Below are 15,668 nucleotides of genomic sequence, written 5' to 3' on the forward strand. Positions count from 1 at the left end.
CAGGCAGTCTAAAGAAAAGTTTTTACTTTGGGTTTCGATAAGCACTTGCAAAAGGTTAGGTGTCGGCAATTACCATATGTAAATTACCCGAAAGTTAGACCCCCGCCCCTGTGGTCTGACCTCTGGTAAGCGACCACATGTCCTTGACATTATGGGTCGCTTACGGGAGGTTCGACTGTATTTCCATCTTTACTTTGTGATGACTTAGCACTGCTGTCTGAACGATGACGTCACACAATTGATAAAATAGAAATAGCCCAGTTTCAATATGTATTAAATTCAACTCGAAACAATAAAGAACGAACACATATAAACTCTACGATTTATTCCTCAGAGCCTGGACAGTGTTGTAAGTGATGTTATTGTTTCAGTCTGAGTTTCAATATATCAAAATTGGGCTATTGCTAATTATAATCCATGAAATATTTTCGCTCGCTCGCGATTGGTCTAAACGCCTCATGTGACCGAATATACCCCAGCTAAAACTGGGAAATATCCGATGATATTCCTCAAGTAATATTCCCCAATTTCAAAAAAACTTCAAGGCGCGTCAAGTTTACAATTAAAATTAATGTCAAGATGGGGGAACGGTTTGCTTTTGTGACAGAAGGAGAGATAAACCTGCTGTTCGATAAAGCAGTATCAGAAAACGACATACGCTCTAAACGTCTTTGACGGTAAACTGTTCTTAAACGAAATGTTCAAATACTGAAGCTCGTTGCTACATGTTGCGAAAAATATTTGAAGGATAATAACCACAATAGCCTCCAATTGACTTTAAAAATATGCTCAGATATTTGTCCTTAGACATTATCTGCTCCTTGAAGCTCACAGTTTTCCTCGAGCTTCGCTCTCGGAAAACTGTTCGCTTCTCGGAACAGATTTAGTCTAGCTGCGGACAAATATCTGAGCATATTTTCGCGAAAAATGGAGCCTATTGTTTATATATAGGTAACAAGAATGCTCGTTGGATTGGTGAGAAAAATGTATAATCACAAACCTTTTTTTCAATGTATGTTTGGATTCTCTGCCGAATTTTTTCAAAAGGCAAGCGAAAGTCGGGGTTCCAGTTCCAGCATCTTTCCATCAAATGATACCTAACAAGAAATAGTTTGAATTTAACAGCAGTTTGGTTGTGAGTTTTTCATTTCGCTCACAGATTTTCAAAGAACTATTTAATTAATCCAATTACCAAGTTTTCTCTTCTTCTTATCTTCTAAACCAAGAGAAGAGGAGAGGAAGAGAGCCTGGTCACGTAGATCCCAGAGTGTCGGAAATCGCAAAGAAACTACATGTAGTTGAGGGAGAGGAGCTGTGAGATCAATAATGAATCCTCCCCGGTGAAAGCTTTCGGTGGCGATGGAAAAAAAATTGCACGTCGAAAGTGCAAGTGAAAGTGCAAGTTGCTGTAGCTTAATGTGTAAATTAGTTAGGGATGTTTTGGGCTGGAATGTTTTTGTATTGACATTCTTGGCGGTGCTCTTAACAGCTATTGGCACATATTATTTAGGCTACGTGAAGGTGACAAAAGATAATTGATGTCCAATTTTTAGGGGTCACAGTCAAGCAACATAATAAAAGCACACCAAAGTGTCACCGTTTATTGATTGATGTTTTGGCCAACAGTTGTGATATCAGCCTTGAACGCACAGATAATAGCTCAGGGCCAAAGAATTACTTTGTTTTCCTGTTGCCCGGGCAGCACTGTCTCTGATTGAGTCATGCATTAACAAATTCACAGACAGTTCTAAACTGACAGGTGAAACTCACAGGGTGTCGTCGATGTGTGGTGGTTTTGGCATGCGGTAACCATTTCGTATTTCTGTCATTGTTTTTGCCTCCGACCAGTTTGGATATGGGATGCCCCCTGTTGATTGTCAAAGTCGTGTTATTTTTCAATTTTTTAACCGCTCTTGTCGTCATTACAGTTCTTAACTTCGTGTCTTTAACTTAAAGTCGAACAACATAGACCTAATGGTACCAAATGTTATGGTTGAGGTTACTGACAAACAAACTTAGAAAAAAAAATTACATGCACTATTTAACATTTTTGCTAGTAACATCAATAAAAATTTTAAAGGCTAAAAAACGTTTATAAATGTCTTTAAAAGGACCAGTCAGTCACCTAATCTCGTACCCAGATCTCCATTTCGACATTCCCGAACCGACGACTGAGATCGGGGTACGAGATTATCAGTCACCTTCAGGGTAATAAAACGAACGTTGCTAAAATTATACTACGTTATTCCACGTGGGAATAGTTTTGCGATGAAACAGTGTACCTGGATGTTCAATGAATACTTTTTTTGGCTAATTAGTAGGCCCTCGAGGATCTTGCAGTGTAGGTATGACTTTGCTGTAACTGAGTCAGCCAGCTTAACTATTTAATTTGGCCGTACGATGCAATTAAAATCTTGTAGTAAGGCCTATTTCAACAATAAAATAAAACCTACCAATGGTGAATATCTCATAGAGGACGATTCCATATGACCACCTGTGAAGAAGAAATGCATATGAGTGAGAAAGTCTTCTCCAGCGCTCCATCTGTATGATATGCGGTTGCGTACACTGTACAACATACAGTGGTTCTTTGTTTTGACTTTGAAGAGTGACCATTGAACTGTAGCTTTTGAGCAGTAATTGTCTTTGTTACTTTATATTATACTTTACAAGGTAATTCTGTTAGCAGTGGGTTCAATATTTATTCTTTAGTCTTTTTCCATTTGGGTTTTGTAGTCTTCTTGGGCTAAGGCGGACACACCACTCACAAAAACCTCCATAAATCTGAACTTAAGTAAGTTATATGACAGTGTAACCTGGTGGGGCGCAATAGTACAACTTGTAATGTTTTGAGGATCCTAACAGGAACCGATGTTTGACGTCGCAAACGTTTAACATCCATCATCTTTATTTCTGATTGTTTTTCAAAAACTTCGTAAATGTGCAAACAAAACTTAGCAACAAGAAATCAAAACTAATGGAAATTCACGAAACTGTGGAAAGTTATAGTAACAAATTTCACATTAGGAACGAGGGAATAAATTTCGGAAACATCCTTGTGAAAATTACTCTGGGTTTTGTTCGAGCCTCTTGAAGACAATAAAATACCTCCCAAGTGTTTCCTTTGAGGCGCAGAAAATGAGACAATGTCATCATAATATTATATGACGTGCACATTACGTTATCTGTTTTGCAAATCCGGCCATCTTTAATTTTTTTATTTCTATTATAACTTTTGAAACTGTCCACATTGACTCAAAATTAATCAAAAGCGGTAAAGAAACTCTAAAATGCAATAAAATGTGAAAGAAGATAGCTAAAAAATAGTGTTCTATGGAAATATCAAGTCGCTTAAATAATGACTTACTGTTGGTTGCTAGATAAATTTCAACCTCGTTCCCAGGGTCTCTCCTCTTTCCGTACTCTCTCTCACACACACCAGGGGACGAGGGAAGAGGAGAGACCCTGGAAACAAGGTTGAATAAATTTCAGGAAAAGTCGCAAACTTTGCACTTGCTTGAATCTTCAAAGTCGGCGGAGGTACTTTGTCCTACCCAGCCCCCTTTCCCAGGTTGAGTAGGCCTCCACCGTAAAATTGACGGGCAACGGACATGTAAATCTAATAGGACATTTTCACTATGGCGTCATTTTACTACAACTACCAGAATTCTTCTGGTTTTCGTTTTCTCATGCTAATAAGAGCTATTGTTCTTCGCTCTCCACGGGGATTACAAAATTTGAATTTGAAAAGGAAAACGAAATGAATTCGGGTAGTTGTAGTAAAATGACGCCATCATGAAAATGGCCTATTAGGTTCCATATCGTTAGTTTAAGGGTTGGGGTGGAGATTAACTTCATCTACATGGGAAGGTTGTCACTCAGCTTTGGAGTCAACCCTTTCCAGAGTTGATTTATTTCGTGCAGAACGGTTCTCGGGGGACCTTTGGAACGCCCACATTTCAAATACCCAATCAAAGAAGAGCAATGGCAATTGAATTGTCATACGTCATACCTTTTCGCGGGGGCAATTCAAAAAATAAATCTACTCGGAAAAATGGTTGACTTGAGTTATTAATACAGATAGAGCATCCTATTCATGGCCTCCTAAACTGGTTCATTAACAATAATTTCACATACACATCACTTTTGGATGAGAGTTCCGCAGGATTCCCAAAAAGAATCTCAGGTGCTGTCCATTTAATTGGCATACAACCCTACAAAGCAAGCAGTATCACAGTTTTTTTAACCTATTCTGAAGGTGAGAGATAACCTGAAAATAGAGTAAATTGTGTCAGGATAAAAGTTATTGCGCAGGATACCTCGATTTTCTCACTATTTTATCCTTAAAGGGTTCTGGTATTTAAATGCGTAAAAAAAAAAAGAAACAAAAATGACAATATCCCCAAATATTAACAATTTCAAGTTTATTAATCAAGGCGTGAATAAACGTTTCATGACTAAAACGTTTTCTCTTTGTATTCCCAATAACGCATGCAATATAACTCTTTCAAATATAGAAAAGAACGCTTCCAAGAAGATAACAATCTGTTTTTGAAAATCGACAAGATGTTGTCAGGGGGCGACAGTTCAGAATGACGAACTGTAAATTTAAAAAGTCCACATTCATATTCAAACATAAGTTAATCAAATTAATTGCTTTAAGTCCGGTGTACCTTTTTTGCATTGCCATGTCCATATTTGAAGTTCTGATACGCTAAACCAAAATCTGTCACCTTGCATATAAAGTTTCGATCCAATAGGACGTTTCGTGCTGCTAAATCACGGTGGACTATCTACAAAAACAGAAATCGTAACCAAAGGAAATCTATTTTGGGAAGAGTTTAAAATATTTAACATTTTCTCAAGTATATTATAATTTTTATAGACGCTTGTAGTAGGTATGTCACAGCCATGTTGATGTCAGGCACGTTGTCATTTAATCTAAAAAAAATGGTGGATGTTGCTGGAACCTCAGGTTTGGCGTTGAAGTCTGACTCCTGTTTGGTACGTTTATAGCAAAGCTCAATCAAAATCAAACATGGAGGGTTGGTTATTGTTTAGACGGTGTTTCACAAAACCACGTTCTAAGCCATCTTTAAATTCGCCAACAATCATATCTAAACATTGTCTGCTGCTTACGGTAACAAGAAGGCTTGCATCCCAGAGTAGAAACTATTTATCTACTTAAAATAAACCACTGATAAACAGATTTGGAGGTCCACTGATTGTCTTAAGCCGCGGCCTAAGTTAGACTCTCTTTAAATAACTGGCCCAGAGTGTTTGGTAATTTAACAAACGTAAAGAGATTCGAGCACCAGCCGCTTTAAAGAATGGCTTAGGCCAGAAACACCAGCACTCGAATCTCTTTACCGTGGTTAAATTACCTTATAAACTCAGTTGATATTCATTTCTACTCCCCCATCTTCAGAGCACCACAGTTTCTTTAGAAACGTACCCCTTTTCTTTAGATATCTTATAGTTGCTATTTTTCACATGGATCTATTTCCTTCTTTCTTCCACGCTGATTATACTGAATAAACCCCGCTGAAAAGCTGGTGGCGGCTTTGATTGTAACAGGGGAGAGTCGGGCTGATATTCTCATATTCTCCCAGGGGAATATTAGAGTTGATAATCTCCAAAGTTTAAGATCATGGAATGAACATTATCCGGGCCTCAGGTTTACGAGGTTTCAACTCACTTTGAATCTTGTTAACATCCTCTGGTGAACAGTGCAGAAGACTAAGATCCGTATCTTTAATTCCGTGCTTTAAAGTGTCACGCTAATCGCGAATTGTACTTTCACCATCCACTTACTGACTACTAATTTTGTAAGATTGTTTGTTAAAGTAATTCGGTGAACAAGCTAATCACCACTGCTAGAAAAGATAAGAAATAGCAGATGGCGGAAGGCCTCAATAGCGCCTCCTTGTTATTTTTTTTTTCTGTTAAAATGAACATACCCCTCTGGATCCAAGGAACACCATTCCACTAGCAATTTGTTTTGCGAATGAGACCAGGTCATAAGTTGTCAGCTCTAAAGTACCACCCTCTCCAAAATGATACTTGTCAACAATTCCTCGGCTTTTTCTCAGATAACCAAGCAAATCTCCGGACGCTAAGTACTCCATGATGAGAATTGGGTGAACTAGGAGCAGAAATACAGCAGTTAAATGTATTATACACCGGTTCCCTCACTGGTGGGCTCATGAGTTCAAGCCAGTGTCGCAGGCCTTCAAGACAAGAAACAATAAAATGTTGGCCCAGTATGTTATTTAGAGTTGGTGTAGCACCTTAGTTGTTATCTTCTTAGTAATGGGATCGACTGAGTGACGTAAGTGCTATCAGAAAAGCCCCCTAGAAGGCTGGCTGAGTGTGCACCCTAACAATATACTCTGTCTAGAGCCTCATCAGATTAACACTTTGGAAAATTTCTGTGGATCTGCCAGAGATATATAATAACTAAACAGAGAAAGAAACAAACAGCGTAAACAGAAATGCATCTCCTTACGTTGTGTTGTAACACATCCAATAAAATTGATAATGTTTGGCTGAGGATTTTTCCCAAACATTTTTCCCAACTCGATCTCTCTCATAAGTGCTTTTCTTCCATCTTCTCCAGCAGTGGCTACAAATGAAAAGGTCAGAGTTAATTCAGATAGGCAAGATGGTTAATACATCACAGAAAGCACCCAGAACATTCATTCATTCATTGGTGTTGCTTTATGTTGCATGTGGTGTGGTGTTGTGCTTTGTTCTGTTGTCTTCAAAAGCAAGAAGTGTAGATAATATACAGAAGTAGAGTAAGAGAGTAAGGATTGTTAAAGGGACTCCACTGAAACGTTCTGAATTTCAGATTAAAAACCAAGAGTAATGCACAGATATTACTAAAAATGGTTACATTTTTCGTAAGCTTTCTAAATGAAATGAATGTCACGTCATCGATGTTATAATCAGTCTAGAATTTAAATAGAGCGGTTCTTACGTGTGAAGCACTTCGCTGCAACGATACGTTTTCCAAATCTTCCAGTTGGTTGACTTAAAGTTGCTCGCCAAACTACTCCATATGCCCCAGAACCTATGACCTCTCGCAGTGTTATACGTTCACGTGAAATCTCCCATTCATCCACCTCACAGTCCCGCACATCCATCTCGTATGCTTGCTCTTCATTATGTGTTAATGATCTTCAAACAGAAAAGCTTGTACCTTCATCAAAATACTCTGCTCTCAATCGGCAATTACTTATTTAGTTTAATTTCATCATTCGTAAACAAAAACTGAGATGATTTCAAACGGTTTTCCATGGCACAAAAAAGTGTTTATTAAAGCAAGGTGAGGTAGGAATCGATTGGTAGAAAAAATCAATCCTCTTTATTTACTTAGCTTAGCTTGGTACACCCTGTCTGTTCAATGAGCCCCCACGCGCTCAGTTTCATATTCAATGGCCAAATCGAACAAATCTTTTAATCCCATTCCTTTTCAGTTCAAGACCTGTTCCCTGATAACAAGTGCAGTCATACAAACTACTAAGAGTAATTTCAATAGAATAATCGAAAATCATTTGACTTACTTGATCTCCGGCTTGTCCCTATCTGTGTTCCCTGTGAGTAGAAAAGGAAAAAAAAGTGAATCAAATAATACAGAGAAGATACTTGGACAGGTACAGTTTGTTTTGTCACGGAAAGGAAAATAGAATAAAAGGACAGTCCACACTACGATTGTCGAGATCATTTAAGTAAAATCAACCACGGCCACATTGGTGGGAGAGTATATTTGAAAGGGATTCCTATGGCAACTTTGGACCCAAGACCAAAGAATTGATGGTATTGAAAAGTGAGAATTTCCATGAATTTGCAAAATATTTTCGTTACCTTCACCCATACTTTCCTCGTCGAAACACGTACGACTACAATTTTTCCGATATTATGTTTTGTTAATGTACATGTTACTTTAATGTTTCCATAAATGCTGACAGTGTGTAAAACGTGTTTTTCGTTAAATTAAAATAAACTTGTGATGGGATGCCTTCCTTTATAGCATTAAATTATATTTGACCATTGATAATAATGATATTGTAAATTTTGACTTGTAACCCACTCCCTGTACATTGCAAATTTTTAATTGTCAATTTATATCGTTAACATTATATTTTAAGTCTAAAAGTATATTACGTCGTAATTCATATAATATATGAAAAAAGGGGTCATTCTTAAAACGTTACTATTTCTTCACATTCTCATTCTTTTAATTCCTTTGGATAATAGTTTTTCAGTTTAGTCTCACATTTGTTGGTAATCGCAGATCTGAAAACCTCAGTAAAATATGGAATAAAATAAACCGCTGTGCCCTAAGAACGGCGTCTCATACCTTTCTTTCGACGTTTGCAAATGTACCAGGCGAGTAATGTGAGAAATACCACAGCCAACAAAGGCCCAACAATGAAGTACCACTCCAGTGTCGTTCCACTGGAAGGAGTATCTGTAAAGACAAATGAATTGAGATGCGAAACAAATTAAAAACGAGCGACCGATGTAACGACCGACTGAGTGACATTTCCCACATTGCGGTAACTCGTCCATTACGCATGCGCGTATTCACGAGTTAAAAATTATTATCACTAGTCTTCTTAGGCCCGGTTCATACGTCGAACTTTACATGAGCCGAACCTAATCATTTCGTTCGGCGCATATAAAGATTGACGTATGAATTAGTTAGGATCGACAGATTTGTATTTGGGTCGACCCGCCGTTCTATTCGACTGTGCCAGTCGAATAGAACGGCAGAAGTTCGACTTCGATTCAGACGTCGAACTTTTACATGTGCCGAATCAAATGCATACGTTACGTATAAATTATATAAATTATATCTATCTCGACTTGGCATGTGCAAAGGACTTCATTCTGAACAAGATGGCGGGAAAAGAGGAATGTGCTTGTTCTTCTTGTTTCAAAACAACTAAATATACTAGTCTGAGATGCGAAAGAAAAAAAATCTATTCTTGATGTGCACACGCACTTGAAACCGACAGAAACTTTCCAATATAGGCTATATCAAAGGCGAAGCCTCAAGACTTCTCAGAAGCAAAATCTTCAAAAACAACATTTGAAGAAAGAGGTTACCTTGATAACCTTATAGGTAAAACTCTTTCAGAAGTCAATTTCCAAGAAAGAATATCGGCACTACAAAACAAACAAAAAACGACCAAAAACATTTTGCCGTTTGTTACGGAATATTGCCCTTCTGTGTTCAATCTAAAACCATTCAGATGAGTAAATGGCACTTGATAGAAAATCAGCCTCTGCTAAGAGAGATCTACCAAGACCCTTCCCTACTTTCGTACAGAGAAGGGAGATCTTTGAAAGACGTTCTCGTAAGAGCAATTAGCTTTGAAGGTCATATTCTTGCTATCTCGACCAATAGGAGCCGTGTTTGGCCTGTCTTCATTATTTTACCGAACAAGCTCTTCCATATCAGAATTCATCTTTCTCGCCATTTGAATCTTATTGAGTAAAAACAACAGCCGCTGACCACGAAAATCTTTTTTCTCACTTTAGCTTTAAGTTCGACTTCAGTTAGGTTCGACGTCTGAATCAACTGCCAAAATTAATTATTTGGTCTAATAGGTATTAGGTTCGGCTCATGTAAAGTTCGCTGCATGAACCGGGCCTTACTAGTTATTTAAGGAATTTTTAGCCTTTGGTAATATGTAAGACTTTATGGAAACTGGTGCTAGCTTTAAGAGCTGTAGACTGATGAAAACATGTAGTAGGTCATGCTGTTAAGTAGTCAGTTTTTGCGGCACTAAAAGCTGATCTCAACTTCCCCCACCCCAGGGAGTTCATTACATAGCTTAGGAAGCAATGGAAAGCTGCTAATGGACTCAGCGTGTCCGAAAACCTTCTTTGACACAACTTTGGTGCCTCACAAGGGACCACAGGCAAAGTAAAATCCCTGAATGTGCTAAAGAAAGTATCTGTTATAAGTTCAACCTTAGTTAGATCGCTAGTTTCACATAAATGTATATATTATATTATGCTGTATGGAAGCTTGGCGCTCTTTTATAAAGTTGTTGTTAATTGTTATTATGTTAATTTGTGATGACGGTAGTGGTCTCAGATTATTGTATTGTATAACTTCAGTGCCAAAAAGGTGAGTGATCTCCGACACTGTATATAAGCTCATCAGATAAGGTTATTAAACTATTCTCAAGGAAAAAAAGAAGCAAATCCAAAAATGTGGCAGACGTATTCCTTATTTAGCCTAAAATCGATGTCCACTGTTATTTTCTGAAAGAATGAAAATATTTTAGGAAATACGGAATCACCAAAAAGAGGGTATTTTAAATAGCTTTAAGGCTGTGCATGTAGGTCTATTTAGAATTCATACCTGGATATACCACTCCTGGATCAATCACGGATTACGCAATTGTCAGCTCTGCTTTCAAATTAAAGGCGCTATTATCAGTGTTATCACAGCTGACGATTTTATCGCTACTATCTTACATGATGTAACTTTTACAGGCGAGTGCAATCTTTGCCTTGATAATCAAAGCCTCCAGAGAGCCAACTCCTGAATGCAGAAGTGTACAGTGGTAACCGCAAAGCGGTACTCGCATCAAGCTACGCTACAAGGATTCGTGAACGCCATGCTGCATTGCGGGAATGCATTATGTATACAGCTGTTTCGACAAAGGTGGTCCAAAAAAGCGTAAAAGCGTACGCGACAATGCCGAAAGATAGTCTGGGAAATACCCAATGAATTTAATGCCTCGAGTCCTGGCCTCGACCGTACAGCGAAGACTTGAGATGGCGGGCAACATGGATTCAGAGCTTTTATTGAAATTTATTGCGTATTACCCAGACAACCTTTCGGTGTTCTCGCGTACGCTTTTACGCTTGTTTTTGGACAACCTTTGTCGAAACAGCGGTAAACAATTAAACAATTGAATTGCACACGCGCTGTTTCCTTCTAATATGCAAAGCAACGCAACGGTGGACTTGTGCGTTCTTTTGGTAGTTTGGCGTGGTTGCCAATCGACAAAAAAGCGTCCAGTTTTTCTTCTAACAACCTCCGTATTTTATTACAAAGTCGCGTCGTGTTGTTGCTGAATGAAACTTGATACATGTGAATGATTTCGGTTGCCTAGGAAGTGACCTAAATCTTGCTGTTTTCAGCATGGTAATACACTGTATTCCTCTATGTGTTGAAATGACGGCTTCTGTCGTGTTTTATAACATCGGAAGAAGCTTTCCATCTTGCCTAAGTTGCTATTTTGGCTTTATCCAAGTGAACGTAAATATAGAAATACATACGCGTTGCGATGATTGTCGCCATGCATTAGCAATTTTTCATTGTTTACATCTGTTCTGTTTAATCGATCTTATCGCTCACCGAATGAAATTTATTGAGGCTTCTGTCAGCATTTTATAACATCGGAAGATGCTTTCAATCTCGCTAAAGTTGCTACTTTGGCTCTATCCAAGTGAATGTAAATATAGAAATACATCAAGCGTTTGCGATGATTGTCGCTCAGTATACATTAGCAAACTTTCAGTGTTTACATTTGTTCTGGTGAATCGATCATATCGCTCATACTGGACCCCGAATGAAATTTATTGCGAAGCTGAGGTTTTAGTTTCCTATTTTACCTTAAGCCTTTCACCCACGGAATTGCTTTGAATCTTTAAAGTTAATTGAACGTTTTATTTTCCTGCATCATCCGTGGTGAAAAAAACAAACACCGTAATGTAGCGTGCTCCATTACAGTATTTAAAAATGCATCTGATTCTCAAGTCCGCCGTTTGGTTTAATCGTTCGAGAGCTTGTGCAGTTCATCATTTCAAAACCCTCAAAATCCTTTTTTCCGCGGTCGAGTGATCCTTGAACTATTTTTTTTTAATTTTGAACTCCGAAAGCCTATATCTTAACAGAAGGAGGAGAGAGAAAGAGCCGTGAGAACTCGCCAAGTTTGCCAAAAGTTTACGACATACTGAGCGAGCGATCGAGTGATCGATCGAGTGAGTGAATTTGCCTCACATTACGATATCTTGTTCGTTGCGCGTGCACGCATTCACGAGTTAAAAAGGACTTCGCTTTAGAGCTTGCACTTGGAATAATCTAAGGCATCAAAAGGAGGTCTCACTAATCATATATCCGCAACACGGTTCTGGACTGCCTGATATAGTTTCGACGACATACATAATTATCTGCGAATGGTTTGAACCCAGGAGTCATGTCATAAGTACGTAAATTATGATCATCCGGGTGAGTGTAGTCCTGACAAGGACTGTTTCAGTTGTGGTGACTTTGACTGACCTTTCGACAACCTGAGCGGAAGTCATCTTCAGAGCCAAGATGACTCTGAAGATGACTTCCGCTCATGTTGTCGAAACGTCAGTCAAAGTCACTACAAACAGTCCTTCTCAGGACTACACTTATCCGGATGATCATAATTTACGTACTTGTATATAATAATTCTTCCATTCCTGAAAAAAAGGCTGACCTATTTAAAGTTTCCTAAGGTAAACTTCAATGTGTAACGTTTTAACATAGGTTAGAACTACACAAGTTAAATCAACGGTCGAATGTGGAGCGTAAAAGTGTGAAAGGTTAAGATACTCGACATTTGTGAGGAAAACTTTCTCCAATACCTGGACAGCCATACAATTCTATCCTCATTCCAATATGTCCCTTCCATTGGAGCGGCAGTATCCTGATGTAGCGTGCTGTGATTGGTGGGCTTATTCTGTTATACACAATGGAATCAATGTCTACATTGCCATCAAAAACCTGTATTTAAAGACAAGCGAGTAATAATTGTTAGAGGTGTGTGTCTGGAGGTCTAGATTTTCCCTGAACAGCAAATCAAGTAGAACCCAGGAGAAATAGCATGGAGCCTTACAAACCCACTTTCCCTTTTGCATTGAGTGAAGCCTGCGTTTCTTAAGCTAGACCCCAAGAAACCGCGAATCCCGGTCTTGTTGGCACTATAATAATGGGGGATAGAAAAACGATAGAAGATTATAAATGTACTCTTGCGCACAGTGACGGGATACCAAAAAGCCGAGATCATATTACGTGTCCACTCTTTTAGCTTCTTTTGCATAATCTTTGCAACTTCTGTCACCTATATGTTAATTATGTTTCTAGAGAAATTAAAAAGACGAGTACAAATTAGCACTTCTGAAAGATTTGTGCAAGGGAAGTTACTGTACCCGACTTCCGCTTTTCAAGAAAATAACGGGGTTTTTTTCTTCTGCATTTGTAGATGACTTGTGGCAAACTCCACAAAACCAATTGCTCCTTATTCATCTCTATCCTAAAATCAGTGCCTCCTATCTTTTAAAAAGCTCTATACCAAGACAGTAAATTTTTCTTCGCTTTTAAGAGAAATGCTACAACATGTATACTACTTTTTCTGTTGCTCCAAAACTTCCATACATTTTGATTGCTATAGCGCAAACAGTTCAACTGAACATTTAGTGGACGTGCGATATGATAGCTACAAGTTTACTGCAGAACGTAAGGATGTTAGATTTATTGTTATACTTTTGATGTAGATTGACTTGTTCCCTTGTAATCATAACGGGCCACCCCATCATCACTGTACTGAAGGCTGTACTTGGTTACCACATTGTAGTAACGGCCGGTTGTACCGCCCTGAGTGGCCACACCTGTCACTGAAGTAATACTACCAAGATCCACCTGAAGCCATTGATTCTGGTTATTAGCTTTAGCTGACCAGCCCCAGGCCCATTGATGTGTCTTGTCATTTAACCTCGCATTTCGTGCAGCTGTAGCATCTTCCCATTGTGAAGAGGCGCTTATCTGAACATCAGAGATTGCTCCATTCTCCATACCAAGGGGTTCGTGGCAGGCTTTCATTGTCAACCGGAAAAGAAACAATATTGCTAATTGACTATAGCAAGGAAATAGCAAGTCTTTCCAAAAAACATTTTGCTGAGTTCTTGAGAAATTTAATGTGGTCTTACCTTCGAGCCTGTTGACGAAACCTTAAGAGTTACCATTAAAAAAAGGCAAATAAGCTACGGAATTGTTAGAACAATTTTCGTTTTATCAGGGCGGAAAGGGGCGTTGGCAATTTAAGACTAGGTATTATGAAGAAGCCATGCCGTTTTCCATTTTCTTTCTTGCATCACCCTCTGGGGTGAGAGTGAGGCGGGGGGGGGGGGGAGGGGGCGGCATGTTATTCTTCTTTATCCTTACACATAAAACATAAACAGGCAATATCCTGCCTTTAAGGACCATGCAACTACTACCTAGGAAAGAACGTTACCTATCAGTAGACAGACTGTCATAGAAAATAGTGTACTTGAACAAGTACACAATACTAAGTGTCTCGGAGCTTATATTGATCAGCATCTTACATGGAAAACTCAGGTAAATATCATTACGGCTAAGATTTCTAAATCTTTCGGGTTACTTTATAAAGCTAAATACTATTTGCCCTCAAAATGTCTTCTTACACTATACTATGCCCTTGTTTATCCATATCTTACTTACTGCAATTTAATTTGGGCCTCTACTTGTGTCACCAACCTGCAACGAATTTACCTACTACAGAAAAGAGAAGTCCGGGCGATCCCTTAAAGTAAACCTCTTTTTGCAAATTTAAAAATTCTTGATGTCTTTAGTATCTACTCGCTCCAAGTAAGTTCTTTTATGTATTTATATCATCACGACGCTTTACCTACTGCTTTTAATCAAATCTTTTAAACTGGAAATCAGATTCATCAATATTTAACGAGATACTCTGACCTTTACCGACCTCATACCCGTAGAACAAATGTCAAAAAATTCTGGATTCTGTTTCAAGGCCCTAGGATATGGAATTCATAACCGACAAACATCAAAAAACGCCCCGACTTTTAATATATTCAAGCGGGTGTTCAAACCATTGTTAAGGGCCAGACAAGATACAACCTAAATACCGTAACACTCCGTATCTATCTTCTTATCTAAGCACACTAACAGATTTCAAATATACGTCTTTTCTGTTCTTTTCTTTTAAATGCCGCCGTGGGGGGGGGGGGGGGGGGGAAATCTCTATTCCTCATAAGCTTCACTTCTTGGAGATTTCCCCGCCACAGTCACTCTTTCCAAGTTGCATGTTCACTTTAAATTTAATATTAATTAGCTATTTAGCAGAAAAACTAACGCGGAGAGATTTCGACGTTTCGATGACATCCTGTCATCATTATCAGGATGTCATCGAAACGTCGAAATCTCTCCGCGTTAGTTTTTCTGCTAAATTTAATAACAAAAGTCAATTAGCTATTTATTATCTTTTCTATTCTATTTGTCATTTATTCTGTGTGGCAAGATAATAAAAATAAACAAAATAAAAAAAATAACTACATATAATGTAAATTAGCTTTAGGCAGCACTTCTATCTGATTTGAATGTTACAAACATGAGTATTAGATCCATTCTTTTGAATGAATGAGACCTCGACACACCAACCACCCTCCTCCCACCCCCCAACAAGACACTCTCTCAATCGTACACATAACATGTGTGCGTGTGTGTTATTCATTCCCACTTTGTAACCTTAAGTGTCAGTAACATTTAAGAGATAACTATTACCAATACAAACAGGCAGACGATAAGAGTTACTTCAATTATTAAAATCGTTAAAAAAGGAAGCTTA

At 38.4% G+C, this 15,668-nt stretch overlaps 1 protein-coding gene across 3 annotated transcripts in view; it reads right to left on the reverse strand.

Annotated features, from left to right (window-relative positions):
• The window catches only part of LOC146455965 (uncharacterized), a 33,629-nt gene that overhangs the window by 2,322 nt on the left and 15,639 nt on the right, over nt 1-15,668 (reverse strand). For 2 of the 3 annotated variants that reach the window (XM_085093586.1, XM_085093587.1), the window contains 12 exons: nt 13,547-13,875; nt 12,649-12,787; nt 8,366-8,476; nt 7,569-7,599; nt 6,983-7,182; nt 6,509-6,625; nt 5,961-6,145; nt 4,674-4,793; nt 4,138-4,214; nt 2,454-2,494; nt 1,771-1,867; nt 1,001-1,097 (listed from right to left, as the gene is read on the reverse strand). In XM_085093586.1, coding sequence (XP_084949712.1) covers nt 1,001-1,097; nt 1,771-1,867; nt 2,454-2,494; nt 4,138-4,214; nt 4,674-4,793; nt 5,961-6,145; nt 6,509-6,625; nt 6,983-7,182; nt 7,569-7,599; nt 8,366-8,476; nt 12,649-12,787; nt 13,547-13,875 — 1,544 coding nt within the window. The remainder of the gene's footprint in view (nt 1-1,000; nt 1,098-1,770; nt 1,868-2,453; nt 2,495-4,137; nt 4,215-4,673; nt 4,794-5,960; nt 6,146-6,508; nt 6,626-6,982; nt 7,183-7,568; nt 7,600-8,365; nt 8,477-12,648; nt 12,788-13,546; nt 13,876-15,668) is intronic. The other variant, XR_014858890.1, reaches the window with a different exon arrangement.

The sequence above is a fragment of the Pavona decussata genome, unplaced genomic scaffold (genome assembly GCF_977016875.1).
Source record: "Pavona decussata unplaced genomic scaffold, jaPavDecu1.1 SCAFFOLD_262, whole genome shotgun sequence".
NCBI lineage: Eukaryota > Metazoa > Cnidaria > Anthozoa > Scleractinia > Agariciidae > Pavona > Pavona decussata.